The sequence below is a fragment of the Talpa occidentalis genome, unplaced genomic scaffold (assembly GCF_014898055.3).
Source record: "Talpa occidentalis isolate TD23 unplaced genomic scaffold, MPIMG_talOcc4v2.1, whole genome shotgun sequence".
Classification (NCBI taxonomy): Eukaryota; Metazoa; Chordata; class Mammalia; order Eulipotyphla; family Talpidae; genus Talpa; species Talpa occidentalis.
The window spans coordinates 35,447,607-35,475,447 of NW_026555331.1; the positions used below are offsets into that span (position 1 = coordinate 35,447,607).

The 27,841-nt window shown below is 35.4% G+C and overlaps 1 protein-coding gene across 7 annotated transcripts in view; it reads left to right on the top strand.

The window, feature by feature from the left end:
• The window catches only part of RAD54B (RAD54 homolog B), a 61,205-nt gene extending 35,668 nt beyond the window's left edge, over positions 1-25,537 (top strand). For 3 of the 7 annotated variants that reach the window (XM_037504128.2, XM_037504132.2, XM_037504135.2), the window contains 12 exons: positions 882-1,076; positions 5,628-5,906; positions 9,692-9,854; positions 11,141-11,366; positions 11,890-12,097; positions 15,562-15,701; positions 18,533-18,823; positions 20,424-20,599; positions 21,979-22,240; positions 23,227-23,293; positions 23,477-23,677; positions 25,105-25,411. In XM_037504128.2, the coding sequence (XP_037360025.1) occupies positions 882-1,076; positions 5,628-5,906; positions 9,692-9,854; positions 11,141-11,366; positions 11,890-12,097; positions 15,562-15,701; positions 18,533-18,823; positions 20,424-20,599; positions 21,979-22,240; positions 23,227-23,293; positions 23,477-23,677; positions 25,105-25,322 (2,426 nt within the window). In that variant the 3' untranslated portion in view covers positions 25,323-25,411. Of the gene's footprint in view, positions 1-881; positions 1,077-5,627; positions 5,907-9,691; positions 9,855-11,140; positions 11,367-11,889; positions 12,098-15,561; positions 15,702-18,532; positions 18,824-20,423; positions 20,600-21,978; positions 22,241-23,226; positions 23,294-23,476; positions 23,678-25,104 lie in introns of all 7 variants that reach the window. The other 4 variants (XM_037504124.1, XM_054692106.1, XM_054692105.1 and 1 more) reach the window with 4 other exon arrangements.
• Positions 25,538-27,841: the final 2,304 nt, after the last annotated feature.

Consider the following 27,841-nt stretch of genomic DNA (forward strand, 5'->3'; position numbering starts at 1 on the left):
CAGTGTTTTTGCTTCAAAATGCTAAAAGATAATATTTAGAATATTATATACATACCTTCAACCTATTAGGCTATTGTTTTAAAATCTATTTTTAAGGTTGTATAGCTTTTAAATGATCAGTGATGATTTTTGTTAATTGTATATATTTGTACAACTACCATTCAACAAATTCCCTCCTAACTCTTTCCAGTCAATCCCACTTCACAGACTTCATGCACTTTGTAGTTTCTACCCCATAGATTAATTTCCTTGTTGCTCAAGAGTTTTCTGTCTTAGATTATTTTGTTGTGTTTTTGTATGTTGATACTGGAAATCTTTTCAAGAAAATCACAGACTTTTGTAAGAAGAAACTTTTTATTTCTTGGGTATATACTCAAATTCTCAATCAGTGGCCCAACCTGATTACTGCAAAACTAGGACCAAAGTATTTTAATAAAAATTAAATGTCATTCCTACCTTGTTGTTTTGCATTGTTCTCAGTTGAAAAAATTATAGGTTTTTCTTTCAGAGAATTCATGATGTTGTTTTACTTTCCCCTAGATTGTCATGTCACTGTTAATTAAATCAGTTTGTTCAAAATGTGATTTTAGAACATTTCCATGCTATGGATGCTGAAATATTTTCTTTAATTCTTAGGGTCTTAAAATGTTTGTTATGGTTATTTTATGTTATTCTACTTCAGTTGAGTAGAATATGCTTTTGGGATGGTAAGAAATTTATATTCATTGTACTCATGGTAATACTAGCACCTGATATTTGAATTTCTCAATTTTAAAATGTTAGCATGATATGATGAAATATTCTTTCATACTTCTTAATACAGCCTTATTTTCTTGTGCTTTGTTTTCGTTTGACCTCACTATTTTATTTTTTTATTCTAGTTTATTCAGTTCCTAGAGAAGTAACAGAATCTAAAGGTCAAGAAGAGGAACCTGATAACCTAGTTAAATATTTCAGTGTTGTTTGGTGTAAGGCTTCAAAGAAAAAGCACAAAAAGTGGGAAGGTGATGCAGTTCTTATTGTAAAAGGAAAGTCATTGACATTAAAGGATTTGGAAGGCAGAGACATTGGAAGAGGTATTATAATGTTACTTAATGTTTATGATTTGGCCTAAAATTAGTATATTATCTGGTAATTTAAATATATTTGGATTTTATGAAGGGGAAGATTAAGATGTTTAAATTCAGTTTTACATCTAAATTGTCTCATAAACACAAAAGTGTCTTATAATAATTAGTGTGACCATCCTAGGTATACTAGCTCAGTGAGACAAGTTCCAACCCTTTGATTCTTTTTGTCCAAAAATGGCCATCCAGGTAATTAGTTATTTTGGCATTTTTCTGAGATTAAGTAGTTGTATTAGTTTGTTTTTTTTTCTCTTTTCTGGCAGAATGCTAAGTGATTACGAGTTAAAAATTTGTTTATATCAGACATGTACAGTATGTAAACTCAATGATAATACAATTTTGAAAAAGAGCAAGGAGATAATAGCTAGGCATGACTTAGATTAATACATCTAAACTGGAAGTCACCATTACTTATACTGATATGATTTGTAGTAAATCAAGTATACTTACAAATTCAGAATGCCTAATGCCAACCATGTCTTTTTTTTTTAAATAGTCTCTTGTTCAGTGTTGAGTGTAGCCCATAATTATAAAATATGTTCTGCATATTCATTCTTTTCAAAATGTCATAGTTTATCCTTTTAGGTAATTCTTATGTGCCAAGCATTATGTAGGAGTAAACATTCAAGATGTATAGTTTAGTGGGAACAGGACAGTATAATTGACAGTTAACAAGCAGTAAGATAATTGTTTTAATGAGAATTTTTACCAAGTACTGTAGTATCATAGAAGGACCATGAAATTCCACCTAAGAGAGTAGGAGAAAACTTTGTAGAAGTCATTATTTTAGGTACTATTTGAAGGATGAGTAGTTTTGTAGGGTATGAGAAAAAAGACACACATTGGAAAGAATAGCATATGCTATGGCAAAAAGACAGGAGAGAAGTAAAACTATTTCTTGAGGTAATGTTGATTTACAACCCTGTATATGTTTTTGGGATGTAAGTTCACACCTCTCATGCCTGTTTAGTGAAATTATATTCCAAAGCCAGATAGAGAGTTAAAATATTATAAAATGGCCCTGGACTATTTTATTGATAAAGTAGAATATACATGGTTTTATATTTGGATAGTTTATAATAACATGATCTTTCACTTGCAAGAAGTAAAAAAATGCAAATTAGGGTTTAAACTGTCAATTTACACTATGTAAGTAGAATCACCTTAGGTGCTTTAAAAAAAATGCCAGTCCCAGATCAAAAAGAAGTGGTACATATACACAATGGAATATTACTTAGCAATCAAAAAATATAAACTCATGCAATTTGCAGCAACATGGATGGAGCTGGAAGATATCATGCTAAGCGAAATAAGCCAGAAAGAAAAAGAAAAATACCAGATGGTCTCACTCATAGCAGGAATTTAGAAAACTTAAATAAGGGACCAGGAAAAAGACTATAATAAAATCAAAATCAAAATCAACAAGCAACTATAAACCAGAGACACTCTATGGCGGGGGAGGGGAGGAGGGATTAGGGTCAAAATAAGGGGGGTGGGAATTGTATGGGGAATATAACCAAGATGAAAATGCATACTTATGCAAAAATGAAAAATGATGTAAAAAATATATAAAATTAAAAAAAATTATCCAAAAAAAAAAAATGCCAGTTCCTAGATCCTGCCCTCTGAGGGTGTAATTTACTTGACCTGGATATTGGGGAGAAGCACTAAGGATAAATATATTTTAGATTTCCAGTAAAAGTTGAGAACTACTGTTTTATTTTTGTTTAAATATTTATTTATTTATTTATTTATTTATTTATTTATTTATTTATTTATTTATTTATACAAGCACTGGGTACAGTCAGAAGCGTGGGAGGGTGAGAGGATTCACCAGAGCCAGAGCAGGGAGCAGAGCAGGCAGAAGGACCGAAGTACACTGCTGAGGGAGCAGCGGGCAGCAGGAGAGGTCTGCGAGCCATGTGGGACCCTCCTCCGGTGGCTGGGGAGCAGCCGGGGATCGAACCTGCGCTGCAGAGGCTGGGGGCAGCTTCGCAACCCAGCGCTCAACCGCTGCGCCACCGGGGAGGCCTGAGAACTACTGTTTTAAACATTAAAGAGGATTTTATTGACTTTCCAAATGGAAATATATGAACATAAGACTTGGTTGCTTAATTATAAAATTAATAAATGTGTCAACCTGGAGTCAATTTTGCAAGCTATTGCCTGTAATACAAGCAGTTTATCTTTTAAATAAGTTGGATATACAGAATTTAATGTTAATGCAGGGATGGAGACTCTATAAAAACTGAAGGCTGGGAACCTGCCATTTTCTAGAAAATTGGCAAAATGACCAACACAAAGAGAAAGAGGAGTGACACTTGCTATATGTTGCCTGGGCCTCTTAGAAAAATGGAGTTGTTCCATTTGCATGTAGACATGCAAATCTACAAGAAAGGTGATATTGTAGATAGTGGGGCGATGGACTCTGTCCAAAAAGGAATGACCCACAAATGTTACCATGTCAAAACTGGAAGTCTCTAATGTTACCCAGCATGCAGTTGAAATTATTGTAATACAAACAAGGATTCTTGCCAGGAGAATTAATATTGATATGGATCACATTAAGCACTCCAAGAGCTAAGATAGATTCCTGAAATGTGTGAAAGAAAATGATCAAAATTAAATTTAAGAAAAAATGGAAGGCAAAGAGAAAGGTATTTGGGTTCAACTGAAGTGCCAAGCCTGCTGCACCCACAGAAACACACTTTGTGAAAACCAGTGAAAGTGAGCCTGAGCTTCTGGAACCCATTCTCTGTGAATTCATGCCATATTAGGTGTGAAAATAAGAAAGACCTCTGGACTATAAAAAGGCAAAAAATCAAAAAGCTGAAGGCCCGGCATGCTAAAATGACTGACAGCTTTGGATAATGGACACAATTAGCTGTCATTGCACAATACTCAGCAAAAGTGTGGGGAAGAAACTATGGAGAGGTTTTTTTTTTTAAAGATTTATTTATTTATTTATACAAGCACTGGGTACAGTCAGAAGCGCGGGAGGGTGAGAGAATTCACCAGAGCCAGAGCGGGGAGCAGAGCAGGCAGAAGGACCGAAGTACACAGCTGAGGGGAGCAGCGGGCGGCAGGAGAGGTCTGCGCACCATGTGGGAGCCTCCTCCGGTGGCCGTGGAGCAGCCGGGGATCGAACCGGCGTTTGAAAGGCTGCGGGCAGCTTCGCAACCCAGCGCTCAACCGCTGCGCCACCGGGGAGGCCCACTATCGAGAGTTTTAAGGAAGTCTTCTGGAGATTTAGAGACATTTGAGAGTCATCATTATGGGTCAGGGAACTAACCCACATGGTGCAGAAGACATCTCCTGTTTTGCCCACTGCTCCCCTCAGCAGTGTATTTTCAGTAGATCAGCCTCTTCTCCCCACTCTGTCTCTGGTGAATCCTCTCACCCCCTGCACCTCTGGCCTACACCCCAGTTCTATGCAAAATAACTAAAATAAATAAAAATCTTCAAAAAGAATAATGAAAAAAAGAAGATAAAGCTATAATCTTCATTAATATGGAGAGGTCAAGATTACTTTGAATTGAGATAGTTTGGGGAGTGGAGGATTGGGTCTTTGGCATTTAGGAATATCAATTAAGCAGTTGCTTTCTGTACCGGAACATTAAATTTATAGAATGCTCCATCATAATTTAAAAAATTTATTATTAGTTATATATTTGCACAGGGTGTAAAGTTTAGTCCAGTTTTAATACTGTAAAATATTGCAATTTCCAGCCATTTTAAAAGGGTCATATTTTCTAATATACCAGTGTTATTTTTTGTTTCCTAGGGACTTGAAGAAGTTTATGGTATATAAAACTCTTGCCTCTCAACATGACATTAACTATAAATTTAATGTAAATAAGCACATGAATCACAGTCTAAAATCCCATGACTTTATCTGGTTAATGAACTCATTTTGAGCAAAGGGTGACTAACACTCATTTATATTCCATCATCAGCACCTTAGTTAATGTCCATTGAATGAATAATTATTAAAGTTTGATATAGAAAATATCCCACTATTTAGTCAAGAATTGGAGAACTTGGACTATCAGTGGCCCCTTGATACAACTGTATTTAACTTTGCTGTTTCCTGTGGGACTGCAGTACTGGTTGTAGGTGGGAGTTGATTTTATTGTTGGTTCTTCACATTTCTGGGTGTCACAAGGAAGGGGGTTGCAGATAACCAAAGCTTCTTAGCTTGCTTATCTACATGTGAGATGGCAAAATTATGACTATTTTCGATAATTAAAAGAAGTCTTGCTTTCTCTAAAATGTGGCCACTTTTTATAGCTACACTATTTATTTCTTCTGAGTTTTTAGCTTTTTTCTTACCAAAATGATAAATTATGTTTTCATTCTGGCTAGTGGATTACATTAGTTTATTTGTATTCAAAGCACTGTTTTCATTCTGCATAGTTATGGCAGATGCCCATGGTATCACTAAGTAAATTATCTAAAGCATTGGTAAATTAAACTAATGTTGTCCTTCTCAATTTAAAGGCACTGGATATAAATTGAAAGAGCTTGAAAAGATTGAAGAGGGCCAAACAATGATGATTGGTGGAAAGGAAATAGAAGTGATGGGTATAATCTCTCCAGAAGATTTCAACAGTGGCAAGTGCTTTCAGCTTGGAGGAGGAAGTCCTGCTATGTCGACTCCTCAAGCTGCCATGAAGTGTTTCTCTAACCCTTTCAAACAAGTCTGTAAACCAAGTTCAAAGGAAAATAAACAGAATGGTTTCCAAAATTGTAAGCCACGTCATGACCCACATGCACTAAGTAAGATTTAAAAAATAATTTGAATATTATATTTTTATTGTCTGAAGATTTTTGTTATATGCATTTAAAGTCTAACTCTTCAGGTTTTCAGGGGGAAGTATATATTTTTCAGATATACAATCTTACATAAAATACTATACATGTGTGAAGGAATAACATACAAATTGTAGATGAATGTACATATACGTACATCTGTATGATTTTGAATAAAATCTGACATCTTTAATAAGGAGAAAAATTGGTAATTTATAAAACAGGAATATTTTAAAACTTCTGTTTTGAAGACCATATGCCTTGATCACATGCATTAGTGTATTAACGTGCTGAATGGTGAGCTATCAAGTACAGAATTAAAATTTTACCTGTGAGAATTCAGTTTTCACATCAATAAATTTAATTTGAAATCACATTAAAAGGGGGCCTCCCTGGTGGCACAAGGGGTTGAGACACAGCACTATGAAACTATCTACCACCACTGCAGCACGAGTTCGATTCCCCGGCCAGGGAGGTGACCCACATGGCGCAGCAGACCTCTCCTGACTCGCCCTCTGCTCCCCTCAGCAGTGTATTTCAGTCAGTCCAACTGTTCTGTTCTACACTCTGTCTCTGCTGAATCCGCTCACCCCCCCCACCTCTGGCCTGTACCCCAGTTCTTGTATGCATAAATAAAATAAATCTTAAAAAAATCACATTAAAAAAAGGAATGTAGTATGTTTCTGACTTATTTCTATTGTTTACTCAGCAAGTATTTCTTTTTTTTTTTTTTTATATCAGGAGGAAATCCAGATGACTTTTTTAGTTGAGTTTTGGGGGTTTTTTTAGATTTTTTTTTTTTAAGCAGAACAAGTTTTATTTGATCACAGGTCACATGTGGGGATGTCATTTAGCGCAATGTGTTATCAGCAGTAAACAATACATTTTACATAGCCACCTAGAACTAAGATATAGCTAGCTAGCTAGCTAGCTAGCTAGCTAGATTGATAGTCACAATATAAAATGTTATGCTTAGCGTAACCAGTGGTCAAACATTTTGAAATAGACTACCCTAAATGCCAACATGGCATTTGTCTTGATTTAAAACATGCCTTAGTGTATGATGTCCAGTCAGTGCTATTCACACCGATGTATTCTCCATTTATGGCTAAATGGACTGCTTGTCTATGTGTCATGCATGCATGCTGATAAGCTGTATTCTTTTCTAGTCTGTGTCTTTTTTTTTTTAAATAATAAATTTTATTTTTATATTCCCCATACAATTGCAACGCCCCCATTTTGACCCCAATCCCTCCCCTCCCACCCCCCCACCCCCCAAAAAGTGTCTCTGGTTCATAGTTTTTTGTTGATTTTGATTTTCACTTTCTTATAGTTATTCATTTTTCTGGTCCCTTATTTAAGTTTTCTAGATTCCTGCTATGAGTGAGACCATCCGGTATTTTTCTTTTTCTTTCTGGCTTATTTCTCTGAGCATGATCCCTTCCAGCGCCATCCATGTTGCTGCAAATTGCATGTGTTTATCTTTTTTGAATGCTGAGTAATATTCCATGGTGTATATGTACCACATCTTCTTGATCCAGTCATCTATTTTTGGGCATTTGGGTTGTTTCCAAAGCTTAGCTATTGTAAATAGTGCTGCTATAAACATAGGGGTGCAGTTGTTCTTTGGAATTGATGTTTCTGTGTCAGCAAGTATTTCTTGACTGCCTTTTCTGCATTGACCCAGAGGTAAAACTGTCATCATAGGACATCCTATTTGGTGAGAAGACAGACTTGAATTACAGGGTAGTGGATATGGAAATTGGAGAATTAAGCGAGCTTATTTCTTAATAGTAGTAAAATAAAAGCATATAAAATAGCATAATTATCTATTTTCCCTTCTTGCAAGTATTATGGAAACAAATTTTGAGATAAAGGGACCTTTGAGATCATTTAGATGAGTCCTTCAGTTTGCTTATGAGGAAACAGACCCAGAATGATGAACTGACTTAACCAAATTCAAGTACTTATTTGCATAATTTGGATAAAACCCTCAAATTAGAAATTTGCAGCTCTATATTAGCAGATCAGAAATTTAATTGAAATATAGAGTAGAAACTTATCCTGATTTTGTTCCCCTAGGTTTTGTAAGAACCCTCCTCTCATCCTTATTTACCTTTCTTTTTTGCCATCATATTACTTAATAGAGGCCTGTGGGAAACTGGAAAGAATACTGTGCTTATTCAAGAACTGGATTAGTCTTGGTTTTGTCACTAAACCAACTGGTTTCTTGACCTGTTGTGGCAGTTGTTGACCTCACTAATGTTTTGCCTGCTCATGTGTAAAATGTGGGCCCTAACAGCCGTAGAGACTTAGAATCACTGGTATATACTGTGAACAATGAAAGCCCTTTGTATAAGTGGTAAATGGATGATCATTCTCGTATATTTATTTTATCTAACTAAGGGTAGAGTTAGATTGCAGAATTAAAAAACTTAAGCATGAGAGATTTTGTTAGTATTTAATGATGCCATATCATTGTGAAGGTAGAGAGGCATCTTAAACTTTGTGATGGTTTAGATTTTATCTCTTGAAGATGGGCACTTTGTTAGTTGACTTGTGGTCCTATGGCTTGAGCAGTATATGGTCTTCATCTCTATCTTCTCTTTTTTTCTCCTTGTCCTTTTGAAAAAAAAATAATGGGGTCATTTCTTGGTTGGAAACCCACAACTCTTCCTTTGTTACTGGGATATAGAAGAAAGCCAAGAACTGAATTTTCTATTTTCACTCCCTAATCCCCTACCTACCAGGAATTGACCTAAAAAGTGAGAATTCCTTTTAGTTGCTCAGAAACCTAGGAAGATCCACAAAAAACTTTCCTCTGGGTAACTGTTAATGGTAAACATGACCAGACTCTCATTACCATGACTAAATATATATGCATTTTGGATATATATTTAATCTCCTGGGACCATTTTTTTTTTTAAATCTCTCCTCTTGTTCTTGTCCTCTTTTTTTCTCCTTTTTGCTAATTTTTAAAATCTGTGTCATGATTTAGACATATAAATATATCCTTAAAGTAGTATTGATTGGTTTATTATATGAATTCAGATCTGTCAATTGAGACCTGCTTTCTATTTTGATTTAGTATATTTTGGTGATATTTTAATAAATCTTTTAAAATGTCTTGGTGTAGTTCTTGAAAATTACGTTATTCTTCAATGGTTATTTCATGCAGATTTGAAAAGATTCATGAATTTGACATTCATGAATGTAGTAATTAACTTTAAGCAAACAATGGAAAATTAGTCATTCTTTCTCACTTCTGATTAATGAGTAATGGTCATTGTTGGTGAACACAGGGCTGAAAATAATGGGTGCCTTTATGTTCAGTTTGAGAAACCTTTCCAGAATAAGGAACTAAGCATGAGCAAGTACCTCTGGGCAAAATTCCAACCTGTGCTTTCAGTTGGAGAGTTCTCTTTGCTCTGAATACTGAACTATTAAATGTTGTGGCTCACTGAATTACTCATTAGACAATAGTGGATTTCAGTGATTTTGAAGCAATTTTGGGCATATGAAGTTTAGACACTTTTGTAATTCGTTGCATGAAATCTTATATGAATAAGGCATGGGATTTTAAAATTTTTTACCATAATTTTATTAGCATAGTGTTACCAAATTCCAATTTTTTTTTTGTCACCAACAATGGCAAACAGTTTTATCTTGTGGGTATCTAAAACTAGATAATGTAGTTGCTGACAACATGAAATTGCAATACATTTATAATTATACTTAACCTTTTTCTTGAGATTCCCTTGTTATGCTACGACCCGACAATAATCACCAGCGGCTGTTCAATAAGAGCCGTTTGCCTGTTGTGGATGTAGTGATAGATCCTCACCTTGTGTATCATCTTCGACCACATCAGAAAGAAGGAATCATATTTCTTTATGAATGTGTAATGGGAATGAGGTATGAAAATAATTTGTTTAGATTAATCTGAGCTTTGTTTTTACCTTTGACATAATGGTTTTCTAGGAAGACCTTGATATGGTGAGCCTCGGAGTCTGCGTCAATTTTAGATGGTAGGAATGCTGAGTGGTATTTGATCTGTGTATTTATTCCCAAAATGGTTCTTTATGGATCCCATGTGCCAGAAAACTTGCTAAGAGCTGGGCATACAGCAGTCAGGACCATCGTCTTCACTCTGAAGTAGCTTATAAAGCATTTGAGAACATAAATACAGTCAACCTTAATGTAGTATAACAGCTCACTACTATTATGATAAAGGGTTATGGGGTGAAATGGAAGAAGTCTTTAATTTTGCTTATAAGGATTTTTGAAAAAAGGTTTTCTTCTAATTTCTAGGAATTTTCCCCCAACCTTTTTTGTAGTTTTTTGATTAAAGAATTATAGTATTCTCCGTTAAAGATACTTTGAAAAACACACACACACACATATACACACACACACTCACCAATAAGAAATAGAATGAATTGACAAACTGTACTTTCATTTTGGTGATATTCTTAATTCTTTTGGACTCTGTAACTTTATATATATATATATATATATATATATATATACACATATATATATATACACACACACACACACATATATACACACACACACGGATACCATGTGTATATATACACGTCATAGATATATATACATCATAGCTTTAAAAACTATGAGCTAGCATAAAATGGCACTTGTTAATAGTTCTTGTTATATTTAATTTTAAATTGCTTTAACTTAATAGGCTTACTAAATTATGTGTTTGAGATTAAGGTAAGCATTTAGTGTTAACTTTTTCTTACACTTATATTGAAGATGAGTTCTTTGGTTGGGAACTCTACTTCCAGAGAATCATAATTAGCTCAGTAGGTCTTTCTGGTTATTACAATATATTTTAAACAGTTTTGAGATCTATAGTGAAACTGATAAAATTTCCTTTAAATGTAGAGGTGAAATATATATGACAATAACGATAATTTAGACTAAAGTTTCTAATTTCAGATTTGTTTAAGTAATTTAATTGACAATTTATAATTATTAAAGATGCAAATGAAATGATTATTAGGATTCAGAAGAGATATATTGTAACTCAGCCAAGGGAAAAACTAGAAAAAGTGCTTGGGAGGGGGGTAGAATTTGTCCTAATTATAAAATATTTCTGATTCTCATTATTTTTGTGACGATGTTAGGGGAAAAATATATTTCTATTGTGATTGAAGTATAATTATTTCTAACAGAGTTAATGGCAGATGTGGAGCTATTCTTGCTGATGAAATGGGATTAGGGAAAACACTGCAATGTATCTCACTCATCTGGACTCTACAGTGTCAGGGGCCCTATGGAGGCAAGCCAGTTATAAAGAAGACACTTATCGTCACACCTGGAAGCTTGGTGAATAATTGGAGGAAAGAATTTCAAAAATGGTTAGGAAGTGAAAGGATCAAGATATTTACTGTTGATCAGGTAAGAAACTTAAAAGTTTAGCCTGGTCATTTTCTGAATCTCTAGCTTCTCAAATCAATATTGTAGTTTTTCCTCTCTCTCTGTATCACAGTTTTTTTTTTTAAAGATTTATTTATGTATTTATACAAGAACTGGGGTACAGACCAGATGCACGGGAGGGTGAGAGGATTCACCAGAGACAGAGCAGGGAACGAACAGGCAGATTGACAAAATACACTGCTGAGGGGAGCAGCTGGGGAGACAGGAGAAATCTGCCCTGGCATGTGGGACCCTCCCTGGCCGGCCATCATCCAACCTGCACTGCAGAGGCTGTGGACAACTTCACAGTGCTGCGTTTAACCGCCTGCACCACCAGGGGAGGCCCCATATCACAGTTTTTTAAGTATATATAGCTCTCCGACTCCTTTACAGGAAAATGGAATCTTGCATACAATTTGGTTTTGGGTTAACTTGATTATTGTTTGTCAGCTAAATACTGCTTAAATTTGATTTCACATAGTTGTGCTTTTTTTTTCTTTTTTAGAACCACAAAGTAGAAGAATTCATAAAATCTCCATTTTATTCTGTTCTTATCATTAGTTATGAAATGTTGCTTCGTTCCCTGGATCACATCAAGAATATAAAATTTGATCTTTTAATCTGTGATGAAGGGCATCGTTTGAAGAACAGTACCATTAAGACAACTACAGCCCTCATTAGTCTCTGTTGTGAGAAAAGAATAATTCTAACTGGTCAGTATTTACTTTTGGGGAGATATGAGGACATTTTTTGCTTAGTGCACATATAAGATGATGGCTGGCATCCAAAAAATTGGTGGTGTTGGATAGAGTTCATACCAACAAATGTAAGCTAATTGAGACCTGGTAAGATTCTGAATCATTAAATCCCTTTGTAATTATTTGCAATCCAGATTTTGAATTTTTTTGAGGGATAAGCACAATAGTACTGTGGAAAATAATATGGGAGATGGGACTTGACTGCCTGTGCTTGATTTTTTTTTTTTTTTAATTTATTTATTGGGCCTCCCCTGGTGGCGCAGTGATTGAGCGCTGAGCTGCGAGGCTGCTGCAGCTTCTGCAGCGCTGGTTCATTCCCTGGCCGCCAGCGAGGGTTCCACCAAAAAAAAAAAAAATTATTTATTTATGCATGTAAGAACTGGGGTACAGGCCAGAGGTGTGAGAGGTGAGAGGATTCATCAGAGATAGAATGGGGAGCAGAACAGGTAGATCTACTGAAATACACTGCTGAGGGGAGCAGTGGGCGAGTCAGAAGAGGTCTGCTGTGCCAGGTTGGTCACCTGCTTGGCCAGGGATCGAACTTGTGCTGCAGTGGCTGCAGATAGCTTCATAGTTCTGTGTCTTAACCTCTTGCGCCACCAGGGAGGCCCCTGCCTGTGCTTGATTATTGAGTTTGACATTTATAGGTGTGCAACTTTGGACCAGTTAATTTACCATCTGTTGACCTCAATGTCCTTACTTATGAAAGAGGACTAATAATATTATCTACTTCATGGAGTTGTGAAGATCAAAGGAGTTAATCCATGTAAAGTTCTTAGAAGGCTCCCTAGCACATGTATGTTTAATGAAATACCTATTATTTTTGGTATGTATGTGCTACATGCATATGGTTTATTGATGGCCAAACCTCTAGCCCAGACTATCTGGAAAGGAGGGATGAGCCATGTGTAAATACGAGAATTCTTTTCTACCTACTCCTTGTTTTTTTAAATAATTTTTAGTAAGGTATCATTGGTTTTACAACACTGTATATGATCCAGAAACATAGGATCCCACCTCTTCAGGGATATGTTATCACACTAAACCCTGCCTATTCTTTTTTTAGCTTAAGATCCGGACTAGAAGCATACCTGAGTACCTCAATATAGCTTTTCTTCCACACCTTACCTGTGGCCCTTCCATTTTACTGTTCTGGCAGCAGATGAAAGAAGAGAGTTGTATTCATTACTAATAGTTATAAACCCCCCATTTTCTATTCATAACTCCATTTCCCTACTTTGTTCAAGTGTCTTGGAAAGAATGGGCAGAACATGATTTTTCTTATTCTATCAGGTTCTCTTATGTCATTTTGTCCTTTGTGTGTCCTTACTGCCTATCAGAGCTCCTTTTTGAAGTTAAAATGAGGAGAGGAAAAGGTTGCGGCCAACAGTTTATTCCTTCATTTACATCTTTAGGGTTGAAATGTGTCCCAGGACAACAGAGAAAACTCTGTGTACTCATGTATACAGTATTGTGTATATAATAGATGTTCAAAAGTTTTCTAAGAGTCAAAGAAAAGTAATTTTGACTTTGTTTCCTGGTTTTATCTAGCCCAATGATGTGGAGAACTTTTAGTTAATATATATTGGAAAATGGTCAGGATTCTATTTGATTAATAGAGATGAATTAGACTGCTAGGACTGCAGTAACAAAATACCACAGATTGGGTAACTTAAAAACAGAAATTTGTTTTCTTACAGTTCTGGAAGCTGAAAGGTCAAGATGAGGGTATTGGCAGGTTTGGTTTCTCCTGAGGCCTCTTTCCTTGGATTGTAGATGACCGTCTCATGGTCTGTCCTCTGTCTGTGTGCATTCTTATTGTCCATTCTCCCTATATTAATCATTGTTATAGATACTTTCAAAGGTTTAACAAAATGCATGTCAATATGCCAACATAAAGAAATATTTTCTCTAATGCTTTCTATGATGTATCTAAAAATTTGGGACTGACTAGATATGTCAAAAAAATTAATAAGCATTGATCCAACCTGGTGTCAACCCATTTAGCTTTGAGAGAAGTGGTCATTAACCGCCCTGACAATTATAAAAGTCATGTTAATGAAATAAGTGCACCGTTATTTATTTATTTATATCTTTGGACAACATTTTCTAATTTGTTATTTGAGAGTTCTCTGAAATTATACTGTTGGACTATGCTGGTCTATATGTTCTTTTGCTATTATTAGAATTACTGAAACATGCTAATGCTTCTTTTTTTGTTTAGACAAAGAAAAGGTTTATCGAGGAGAAAAGGGACAGAAATAAAGTGGAACTCCTAATGCTTCTTTAAAAATTATTTAGCCAAGTTATTGAGTATGTGATTTATGTAGAATGTATTAGTCCATTACAATCTGTGTCAACTTTTAAGGTTAGTGAAGATTCCAATTTGATCTGACAGTACCTTTCATTCTCTTATTACTTTTTGAAAAGCAATAATAACTATTTACTTTTGAAAGGTAGTAATAGCTATGATCGGATACTGGTTAGTACTCAGTGTTGTGAAAGGTAATAATAATAGGTGTCATTCACTGTCTACTAAATTTCAGGCACTGTGCTGGGTACTTCACATATGTTGTCTCTATCTTTCATTGTAACACCACTGGGAAATTATTGTATTTTCAATTTTGTAAGTGAAAAAAATCCTGACTTTAAATTAATGAGCCTAAGCAACTTGTTTAGAGTTATATAGTTATAATAATATTAAGAATCACTAACACGTGTAGAACATTTATTGTGTTCTGGACACTTTATTAAAGAATAATATGATTATGGGACTCCCTGGTGGTGCAGGGTTTGAAATCTCAGTGCTATTGAGCTATTGCCAGCCACTGTGGCATGAGTTCAGTCCTCGGTAAGGGAGCTAACCCTCATGGCGTAGCAGACCTCTCCTGTCTTGTCTGCTACTCCCTTCAGCAGTGTATGTCAGTAGACCTGCCTGTTCTGCTCCCCACTCTGTCTCTGTCTCTGGTGAATCCTCTTACCCCCAGTACCTCTGGCCTACACCCCAGTTCTTCTATGCATAAATAAATAAATAAATAAATAAATAAATAAATAAATAAAATAAATCTTAAAAAAAAAGAATAACATGTGATTAACTCACTTGATCCTCACTACTCTGGGAGTTATTCCCATTTTATAGATGGTAAAATTGGAGTAATTTCAGGGTCATTCACAGAACAATTGATGCAGGTAGGATTTGAACCCAAGCAGTCAGACTCCAGAGTCTATACTAAAACATTATTATGTACTAAAGAAGAGGCTATACACAGTAAAACCAGAGTAAAAAATGTATATAATTACTAATTTTTTTTTCAACTTTGCTGCTTTTTCTCTTTGGGAAAAAAGTGCAAATTTCTTCATTGACCTGTGATTGTAAAACCATATTTTATTAGCTTTTCATCACTTTTATCTCTCTTTAGGTACTCCAGTTCAGAATGATCTCCAAGAGTTTTTTGCATTAATTGATTTTGTAAATCCGGGAGTATTAGGCTCTTTGTCATCTTATAGAAAAATATATGAGGAACCCATCATTGTATCAAGACAACCTTCTGCTTCTGAGGTAAGATTTACTTTACTAGTTTAAAAAGAGCAGCATGTCTGGGAAAATATTCATAACTTGGGTTTTATTTTAATTTAGGACAAATTAATTTAGAGAATTTTTTTTTCTCACAAGCCATCATCTCTTCTAGCATCCCTTATTTTAGAAAATGGTGAAGAAAAACATAATAAGCACATTACAAAGGATCATAAATGCCAATTGTAAACATATAAACATTTCTTAGTAGTATGGAAAAAAGTAAACTAAAATAATCATGAAGTAACTTTTTTTACTATTCTATTGATGCTTTAGTTGGTTGGGTTTGTATAGAAACAGCAAATGATGAGAGGTCTAACTTCTACTGGTTGGAAGTAAATTGGTTCCACCAGAGGATATTTTGACAATATGTACTAAAAACCTTTAAATTTTGCATATCTTATGACCTGGAAGTACCACTTGTAGGAATTTTTTTTTTTTAAGACAGTAAGTTTTTTTGTTTTTTTTTTTAAGATTTATTTATTTATACAAGCACTGGATACAGTCAGAAGCGCGGGAGGGTGAGAGAATTCACTGAGCCAGAGTGGGGAGCAGAACAGGCAGAAGGACCGAAGTACACTGCTGAGGGAAGCAGCGGACGGCAGGAGAGGTCTGCGCGCCACGTGGGATCCTCCTCCAGTGGCCGGGAAGCAGCCGGGAATCGAACCGGCGCTGCAGAGGCTGCGGGCAGCTTCGCAACCCAGCGCTCAACCGCTACGCCACTGGGGAGGTCCCTGTAGGAATTTTTTTATGAACAAAATATTTATTATAAAAGTAATCATAGTTGTACTTCTGATTGTATGGGTTAAAAATTAGAAACAACTTAACGAAAACAAGCTAATTGGAAAGAAAACATTTCTAAAGGTAGGAAAATTATTAAATAAGAGCTTACATGTTGTATAGATAATATATATAATTGAATCTAAGATAATACTAATTCTAAAATGCATCATTTTTTTATGTATCACTAAGGAAAACATACTTTCAATTATAATTGCAAGAAGTCACTGATTATGAAATAGCATCCTATTTCAGAGAAGCTAAGTGGAAATAATTTCAGAATTAATATAATCAGTCAACAAATATTGAACATTTCCCAAGGGACAAGAATTATACAAAACATTGGTTTATATAAATGTTTACTAATATTAATATAAATATATGTTGACATATAACATACTAATATAAATATTATAAAATAGCATGGAAAAAGTTCATGATATGTTATTTAAAAATAAAATCACATTCACCTTAGCTGGATGCTAAATGGTAGATAATAGATTATACAGTGAGAAGTCAAATTGACTGGTTCCTTGTCCCTATAGACCTTTATAGTTTGAGGTACTATTTTTCTTACAAATAAGATAAATATATTTGCATACTAATGCAGAGAAAAATGACTTGGAAGATATACATGTTTTGACAGCAGTGATTATTTCTCACTGACCAAAGTTGGTCTTAAATGTTATTTTTACATAACTTAATTTCTGATTTTTCTACAGTGATCCTATTTCTTTTGTAATGAAAACTGGAAACAATTTTAAAATATTATCAGAAATTTTCTGTGATTTATATAGAAATGAATCTGTACATTTAGGATTTATGTTTAAACTTCACTGTGACTCTATATGCTCAAAAGATTCTGTAGAGTATTTAAGCATATTACATTCTCATTATATTTGACTTAAAAATATACAACTATTTAATAAACCATATGGAATGATTTTGAAGGAATGGGCTATGTTTTATACAATAATTCTTTATAGGAGTAGTTTTAGGATCAATAATTTGTCAAAATATTTGCTTCCGTGAACTTGCTGTAATTAGTTCTTTGCTGATGATTTTAAGACTACGGACCAATTCGGTCTTCACATGAAAACTTACTTTTGGAATAATTTGGTTTATTGATTATTCATTTCTAATATCTCTCTATGATGCCACTAGCAAAGTAAACAAGGATTAGGAGGAGGCGGTGGTTTCATTTTATTAAATGCTTATTCTGAACATTTAAAGAGATGATAGTTTTTAATATCCCAAACTTGTATTTTATTTCTTCTGTTTTTATTTATTTATTTATTTATTTATTTATTTTTTTTTTTATAGAGGCATGCTTTATTTATTTGTTTGCTGGTTTGTTTGTTTTGTTTATACATGCACTGGGTACAGTCAGAAGCGCAGGAGGGTGAGAGAATTCACCAGAGCCAGAGCGGGGAGCAGAGCAGGCAGAAGGACCGAAGTACACTGCTGAGGGGAGCAGCGGGCGGCAGGAGAAGTCTGCACGCCATGTGGGACCCTCCTCCGGTGGCCGGGGAGCAGCCGGGGATCGAACCGGCGCCGCAGAGGCCGCGGGCAGCTTCGCAACCCAGCGCTCAACCGCTGCGCCACCGGGGAGGCCCTATTTCTTCTGTTTTTAAAAAAATCTGAAGGGAAGCAATCTGTGTGTGGTTTATCTTTATTTATTTATTTTTTATTTTTTTTAAGCATCTATTAATATTGTTTATTAACTCAAAATTCATAAAAATAAATGCAAAGAAGGGCTATCATAACTAATTTTACATAAATACAATTTATGGTTTATCTTTATAAAACACCTAATGCTGGGCCTCCCCTGGTGGTGCAGCGATTGAGTGCTGGGCTGCGAGGCTGCCCACAGCCTCTGCAGTGCGGGTTTGATCCCCGGCCGCCAACGAGGGTCACACACAAAAAAATAAATAAATAAACAAATAAACAAACAAATAAATAATAAAACACCTAATGCTCACTTTTTACTGCAAGTGTTTTTTGTCTACACTTTTAAGTCTGCCATTTTTTCATAGGAAGAAAAGGAGTTAGGAGAGAAAAGAGCAGCTGAACTTACTTGCCTCACTGGACTCTTTGTCCTTAGAAGAACTCAAGAAGTCATAAATAAATACCTTCCACCTAAAGTAGAGAATGTAGTCTTTTGCCGACCAGGAGCACTCCAGATTGAACTTTATCGAAAGCTGTTGAATTCACAGGCTGTGAGGTTCTGTCTTCAAGGGCTGTTGGAAAATAGCCCTCACCTAATATGTATAGGAGCTCTTAAAAAGCTGTGCAATCACCCCTGTCTTTTGTTCAACTCTATAAAGGTAAGTAGAACTAAGGGTTCTGTGTCTTGTGAATCTATGAGGACAGGTTGGACTGATTATCAGGGTTGCATTTGAGGGTTTTCTAAAAGCACTACAGCCTCTCCAGTATGGTTCTACATAGAACTTATCCAGCCTTCTTCGTGTTCTTCAGGCGTGTTCACATTCCTAGAGCTATAATATAGGGATAGCATAAGTGTGAGGCACCGCCTTCTAGTATTTTTGCCCCTCACTCTTTACTACCTTGTCTGATGATCTTCCTTCCTACTTTATTTTAGTAAATATTGTTTATTTGGTGCTAACAAATATAAATTTACCATGAGAAATATTTTTTCCTCATTATAGAAATGATACATGATGTTGTATGAAATTTACAAAATTTAGAAATTTACAATAATCATCAACTGGTTAGAGTTTATTTTTTTATTTTACTTTTTTAAAGTCATTTTTTTTAAGGATTTATTTATTTATGCATACAAGAACTGGGGCACCGACCAGAGGTTTGGAGGCAGGGGGAGTAAGAGGATTCACCAGAGACAAGAGTCAGGAACAGAACAGATGGATCTACTGAAATATACTGCTAAGGAGAGCAGCAGGAGAGGTCTGCTGTGCCATATGGGTTTCTCCCTGGCCAGCTGGGGATCGAACTCTTGCTGCAGAGATTGCTGATAGGTGCATCATGCTGTGCTTAACCCCTTGCACCACCAGGGAGGGCAAACCTACCCCTCCCCCTGCCCCCAGCCCCGTTAGATTTTAAATTGATGGAACTGGCAGATAGTTTGGCAATATGTATCCCAAGTCTTATATTTTTATATATCTTGTGCCCTGAAAATACCACTTTTTGTTGATTTGTGAGGTCCACAAATCAGGAGAGAAAGGTAATAGCAAGGAGGGAAGGAATAAGAACAGAGCAAGAACTATCAGTGATGAGAAACTCGGGATTTAGGAGAGGACAGAGTCTATAGCACTCTTTACCCTCAATTTTCTTTTTTTTTTTTTTAATTTTTTTTTTTATATAGAGGCATGTTTTATTTATTTATTTATTTGTTTGTTTGTTTGTTTTGTTTATACATGCACTGGGTACAGTCAGAGCGCGGGAGGGTGAGAGAATTCACCAGAGCCAGAGCGGGGAGCAGAGCAGGCAGAAGGACTGAAGTACACTGCTGAGGGGAGCAGCGGGCGGCAGGAGAGGTCTGCGCGCCATGTGGGACCCTCCTCCAGTGGCCGGGGAGCAGCCGGGGATTGAACCGGCACCGCAGAGGCCGCGGGCAGCTTTGCAACCCAGAGCTCAACCACTGCACCACCGGGGAGGCCCTACCCTCAATTTTCTTTGTTCCTCATATGTGGGCATCGAGACTGCACTTGTAGGGTGAAGGTAGCAGGTGCTTGGAGACTGCGTTAGAACTGCTCTGTGATTAACTCAGCAGGCTGCATGTTATTTTTTTAAAAAATGATCCCATCATAAACTATTACCATTTATATATTTACCTTGTTCTTTTCAGGTAGCTATTAATCTTTACTCTTTTTTTCATACCTATAGCATTTTTTTCCTGCCAATTAAAAACAAATATGAACCAGTGTTAATAATCATCCTTTTGAATAGGAAAAACAATGTAACTCAACATGGGATGAAAGTGAAGACAGGAGTCTATATGAAGGCTTGATAAATGTGTTCCCTGCTGATTACAACCCTCTCATGTTTTCTGAGAAAGAGTCAGGAAAACTGCAGGTTCTGTCAAAGCTGTTAGAGGTTATCCATGAACTTCGTCCTACTGAAAAGTAAGAGGTCAATTTAATAAACTGCTTGTAAGAGCTCATGGAATTTTAGCTTGGACTATGTCCTTATTCCTACCCTCCATTTTTTTAAAATTATTTTTATTTATTTTTTTTTTAAAGAAAAAAAATCACAAATTGTTCTCTGGGGGCGTGGTGAACTGCTATCATTTTGTAAACTTATTACTAACGATGTGTCTGTTACTTTTTATTTAAGAAAAACCATATGTAATACTGATACTAAAAAAAACCCTTATAGATGTCTTCTGATATATAACACGTAACTTGTTTTAAATCTGTCAGAGTTGTTTCTTCTTTTACTGTCCTTCAAATGTTGATACTCCTTAGGGTTTTCTCTTAGACTTCCTTCTCACTCCTCACAACCTTCTTGGATTATCTCTACTCCTTATAATTCATAATATATAATTCAACTACCATCTGAATAGTATTGATTCCATGTCTGTATCTCTAGACCAGCCCTCCCTTCTGGTTTCTATTCCTTAGTTCTATCTCAGGGACATCTAAATCTGTCTTAATTTCTGTTGAACTTTGAGCTTCATAGTTTCTTGTCCTTCTTGGTTGTTGCGTTTATTCACTAGGCTTCCTGGCTTGTAGAGCAGAGTTCCTTCTGGATTCTAGCACTTTAGCTCCAGTGATTGGTGTTCTTGTGCTGCATGCATAGTATGGTGACCCTAAAAATAATAGCCTTTTTTCAAAGTGGAATGTGTTTGGTATGTACTTTTTTCAAGTGTAAAGAGTTTTATTTGTTCACTAAGTCCCTGCCTTCTTGAGTACCCTGGTTTAAGTTTCTTTGGCTTACTTTCTCGAGACAATAAGCATTCCATCAGAAAAAAATGTCTACTGGTTACATAAGAGTAGAATCTGGATTCTACTTACCAGTTTTCTTATGATAGCTCCATTTTATACTCTTTCCATCTGAGGTGCCTTAACAAGATTCTGTAATGTGAATGCACTTCACTTGTCACCTATTGAAATTTCCCTCGTTGGGCACTTAGGTTTCATGTCTCTGTGATTCCAAAGCAGGTCATCATTTCACTATTCTCTGTTTTCATATATATGTCTCCTTGTTTTTAATCAAAGATGGAATTTTTATTTCTGTTTCTCATTCTCCTTATGTTTTTAGAGTAAAAACTTCAGAGAGGTAAAGAAGGCCGAAAGGACTATGCTATAGCACTTAAAACTGGTAGTCTCTTATGTGTTGACTTTAAAATTGCATTTGAAGGAGAACCTGTGTTTTAACTATATAAGGTCATTGTATAGGTTTGTAAATATTAGTGAGAGTATTGCTGTGGTATTTTCCTTCAATTAAAAAATATAACATTGCGTTTAAGTTGCATGTCAAGAATCTCTCTTTTTGATTTCAGGGTAGTATTGGTATCCAACTATACACAAACATTGAATATTTTACAAGAAGTGTGCAGTCGTTATGGGTATGCCTATGCAAGACTTGATGGACAAACACCAATCTCTCAAAGGCAGCAAATTGTTGATGGCTTCAATAGTAAATACTCCTCTGATTTTATTTTTTTGTTAAGTTCAAAAGCTGGTGGTGTAGGACTTAATCTTGTTGGAGGATCTCACTTAATTCTTTATGACATTGATTGGAATCCAGCCACTGATATCCAGGTAGGATTGTTTATAATCATTAAATAAGCATTATTAAATGCTTACTGGGGATACAATCCCTGTTGGAAATAAAAGATTATGATAATATATAATTGCTGCATATGGATCTCTTGTTATTAATCTGGCATTCTGTTAAGTGTTTTCCAGCTATTTAATCTTTACAATAACCCTACAAGTGTTGATATTAATAGCTCTATTTTATAGATGAAGATAGGGGAGCTTTTTCTAGCTCATGTAACTTGTAAGAGATAGAGCCAGGATTCAAACCCAAAACTGTATGTCCCTGGGAAGTTGGGTCTTCAGGATGCCCATGACCATTAGGGGAAGACAATAACATGTTAGAGATGGTATGATTAATGTTTGTACAGTACACAGTAAAGGTACAAACTTAGCTTATTTTCAAAAAAGTTTTAAATGTAGCCTTTGGTTATAGTATAGAGTTCATCTTCATGTATTTTGAGCTTATACCTATAGACTTACACCTCAGTTGGTATGTGTGTTGGGGACGCCAAAACAACTCTCAAGTTCAGTGATTCACTAGAATGACTCACAGAACAAAGAAAAACAACTATCCTTATAGTTATACTTTATTACAGTGAAAGATGCAGACTAAAATTGGCAACGGTAAAAGGAGCATAGATTCAGAAGAGACCAGACACAAGCTTTCAGTCATCTCTTCCCACTGGAATTGTATGAAACAACATTTAAGATCCAGTATTCGTGAATGACAACATATATAAAGTGTTGTCAACCAAAGAGGTTCATCAGAACTTTGGTATCCAGAGTTTTGGAAGTTGGTCATGTGGCCATTCCTTTCTTTGTCCCAGGAATAGACATGAAGTGTTTGGGCAAACCTGGGCTTGTTTTTTGAATCTCTAAGTAAAATCCTTGATTCCTCGTTTTAAATATATTAATATAAATGGCTTATGTGGAAAAGACTATTAATGTCTACTGTGCTCTCAGAATTTTCATTTATTTTTCCATAGGCAATGTCTAGAGTATGGAGAGATGGGCAGAAACATCCAGTGCATATATACAGACTCCTAACTACAGGTAATCACCTTTTAGCATGACAAGAAATGTCACGTTAAATAATTAAAAAACATTTTTTAATTGTTAATCTGTGTTTCAATGTTAGGAATATTGTTATTTTGCTAACTAGTATGCTAATAAACATCTTTAATCTGGAAAAAAAAAAAACATAGACATAAAAGAAAATGAATGTTTTCTTTTCAGGTACAATAGAAGAAAAGATCTATCAAAGGCAGATCAGCAAACAAGGTCTTTCCGGGGCAGTTGTCGATCTAGCTAAGACATCTGAACATATACAGTTTTCAGTAGAGGAACTTAAAAATTTGTTCACATTACATGAGAGTTCACATTGTATTACTCATGATTTGCTTGATTGTGAATGTACAGAAGAAAAAGGTCATCCAGGTTAGTTGTACCTTAATTCTGTTTTTATGGTAAAGATAATTTGTCTCCCTTTAATAGTTGAAAATATTTAAATATAGAATAGATAAAACACCGTTTGCATTTATTATTTTTCTTGACTTCTTAGGTCATAGGGTATTTAAGGCTATAAATTTTCCTCTAAGCTCAACTCCATAATTTTGATATATGGTCCTTTTATTGTTTAATTCTAAATCTTTTGTGTTTTCCTATATAATTTCTCCTTTAACTCATGAATTAACAATATGTCCTAAAATTAATTTAGTTTTTGTTATTGAATTCTGACTACTTTATTGTAATGAAAAATATGACCTGCATGGTATTGATTTTTTGGTAAATATAGAGACTTGGTTTGTGCCTTATGTGATCACTTTGTAAATATTTCTTTTGTGCATGAAAACCATAAATATTCTCTTCATACTGGTTTCCAGCCCTACTATTCCATGAAAAAACACCATTATTAGTTTTTATGTGTCCTTCTGGATATATTTTTATGCATATGCAAGAAATTTTAAATATATATTCTTCCCCCCAAAAAGGGTAGTGGAGTATATGTATTAGTATAGACTGTACATTTTTTATGCCATTTTTATCTTAAGATCTTTCCTTATCTTTACAATTCCCTCTTTCATTCCCCCTGTCCAGCTATATAATCCTCCATTGTATGGATATATCAGTATTTTTCAGAGGCACATTAGGTTCTTGCCAGTCAATAGATATCTTTATTCATATATCTTTTCCCATGTGTTCTGATATACTTATAAATTATCAGTGTTGTAAGGTCTGAGAATATGTGCATTTTTAGTTTTGATAGATATTGCTAAAATGTTCTTCATTGGGTGTTGTATCATTTATATCTCACCAGCAATATACTAAAGTGGCTATTTCCCCAGGGCTTTGCTAGTTTAGTGGATTACAAATGTTAGATTTTTGCCAGTCTGATAAAATAAATTAAAAAAATTAGAAAAAATGTTGACCTCATTTTAATTTGCTTTTCTCTTTTTATGAATGAAGTAGAATGTATTTCCCTATGCTTGAGAGCTGTATTTCCTTTATGTTGGTTATCTTTTGCCCATCTTTCTATTAATAATCTAGTTTTTGTTAGATACACCTGTTATTGAAAGAAATATATTAAAATATTGTAATACTTTGGATTTGTAAGGGCTCCTTGGTATTCTGTCCATTGTTTCTTTTATATGTTTTATACATTTTTGTGAAATTTTATTTCATTATCACTTATTTATTCTATTATTATATAGATTGTTTATCCCTAATGCATTTTGCATTGGTCTTAAGTTGTCTTTTTCTATTCTTTTGTCTTAAATTGCTTGGTGTTCTTATGTTTTGGGTATTTGTCTTATAAATAGTATAAAGCTAGATTTTGATTGGCTGAATTTTTATACTTATTTCAGGTGATTCATTGGAAAAATTTCCTCGCTCTAGCAATTGTCAGCTTGGTCCACATCAACAGAAGTCTAACGCTCTGAAACCTCTTTCCATGTCACAGCTGAAGCAGTGGAAACATTTTTCTGGAGATCATTTAAATCTTACAGATCCTTTTCTTGAAAGAATAAGAGAAAATGTGTCATTCTTTTTTCAGAATATAACCAATCAGACTACTGCTACATGATGAAAGTGTACTTCATGATATTCCCTTTTCCCCCCTTTTAAAATATTTATATGCTAGTTAAATGTGATTTTCGAGAATAGAATTATTTAAATTACAATGGTATATTTTGTTGCAAAATATATTATAGTTTTGACTCAATAACCAAATTGTTTGAGTTGTTTAATTTTTTGTATATATTCTTAAATGTTGAAACAATAAAGATTTATTTCTATCATATAATTTTTGTTAATAATTCCATAATTAGCATACTTTTAAGTACTAACTAAGGAATTTTCATAAAAAATATAAAAAGGTAAAATTCCTAGTTTCTATCTTTGGAAATTCCAGTCTGATTAGGAATATTTGACATGGATGTGTGAGACAATTGAAAAATTTAAACCATAGCTCAAGGAAGAAAGAGAGCCAGAGACTTAGAATTGCAGGTGGCTGAAGATGTTGAATGTAATAGTTGCTGCAGGGCAGTTTGAATGGGAACCGTCACTGGGTTTGGGTCAAAAGATGAAGGAACATGGGACACTTGAGAACACTCGCTTCTAATCTGAGACCTCAGATTCAATGGGGGTCTGGCATGCAGTCGATAAGGCATGTTTGTACATGGAATAGTGGCTCAGTTACCATCACATCAAGCAAGGGTTGTCTGTAATATTTGACATTAAAAAAGAGAGTCTTAATGTACAAAGCAAGCTTTGTAAGACTAAAGTCAGCAAAGAGAAGGGAGTCACTCATTTCACCTCTCTCTTTAATCAGCTTTTACTTCCATTTAGGAAAACTTTTTTAGACTGAATATTGCCTTGAGGTATTGACTAGCGACTGAATTATGAATCACTAAATATGAGTTCTTTAGATTTGGGATGGCTTACCTGGGCATTTGTTTATCTAGGCTTCATGAACAGCCAGTTTGGGACCATATTTGTCAGTGAGGAAGGAGTCAACAAATAATAAAACTAATAATAAGCAAAAAATGGTGTTTTTTCACCCTGTGAATAGGTCTATTTATGAAGCTTTACATATAAAACTTCTTTCAGTATATATCTTGCATCATATCTGTCTAAGGTATAATATTAAAAATAATAATAAGAGACTAGCAAGTTTATTATCTGTCTTAACAGCAGTGGATGCTAAGGTGTGCACCTAGATTCCTCTTTTAGAATGAAGGTTCTCATTTTCTCAGCAGCCAGGACATCACCTTTGACCTATGATTCATAGTCAAATCCCCACATAAGAAGAGCCTGCCTGCAAAAGGAACTGCTGCATCCGAAGTTATATTCCTTTTTCAGCGTGCCTGGCTTCTAGTCATTTGTTGATCAGGATAGACAGGTCCAGCCTCAGGACAACTCTAAAAAAATAGGAACTAAAACAGGAAAAAAGAAGATAATCACTAACATTTATTAAGTACTTATTACCATGTTGTAAATGCTAAGTGCTTTCCATGCTTTGGCAACCTCAGGAGGTAGGGTTAGTATTGTCTTAGATGACCTGAGTTTCCCCCATCTGTTCAATGATATGCCCAGAGGTAACTGAAACTTAAAGGAAATAATACGTGGGTGGTGAGAGAGAGAAATACCTTGACTGCTTTCATAGAATTCCTTCTACAGTTTATTTTCTAAGTACTGTGTAAATAACCCTCTCTTCATTTCTGTCTCTCCCTGAAATCTTGCTGAAATATCAGAAGAGTTTGAGCTTCATGAGAGAATCCATATGATGCACAGGAGCTTTGTCCTGCACAGGAACTCAGAGACAGAAGCGCAGATGATGGTAAACCTCTGGGAATTGAACTGAGGCAGTCTTTGGATTTTGGCAGGCCAGGAGTTTGTGGTGGTTCAAATTCACTTAATTCAGACATTAAAGGACCCCAAATTAATATATGGGGTGCAAATATATAAAGCACTTTTTCTATAGCAGATGCTCAATTTGTAAGAATTACCTTCTTTTTACTTTATGCTCCTAGTCCCAAGCTCTGCTTAACATATTTCAACTGTTTACCTGACTGAGAACAATAGAAGTGATATTTTCCAATTGATGCAGTTGATTAAACTATACTTTCCATTCGGCTTAGAATGCTCAGATTCCCAAACTCATGACGCAATAGGTTGCTTGCAGCTTTAGGTTTACTTTTCTTTAAGAAAACATACAGTACAGGGCCTCCCCGGTGGCGCAGCGGTTGAGCGCTGGGTTGGAAGCTGCCCGCGGCCTCTGCAGCGCCGGTTCGATCCCCGGCCACTGGAGGAGGGTCCCACATGGCGCGCAGACCTCTCCTGCCGCCCGCTGCTCCCCTCAGCAGTGTACTTCGGTCCTTCTGCTTGCTCTGCTCCCCGCTCTGGCTCGGTGAGTTTTCTCGCCCTCCCACGTTTCTGACTGTACCCAGTGCTTGTGTAGATAAATAAATAAATCTTAAAAAAGAAAAAAAAAAGAAAGAAAACATACAGTACCAGTAACAAAGAAATCGGGTATTGAAAAGCAATTTTGTGACTCCAAATGTCCCTATCCCTCTGCACTTGAGAGACATGTATGTGTTCATG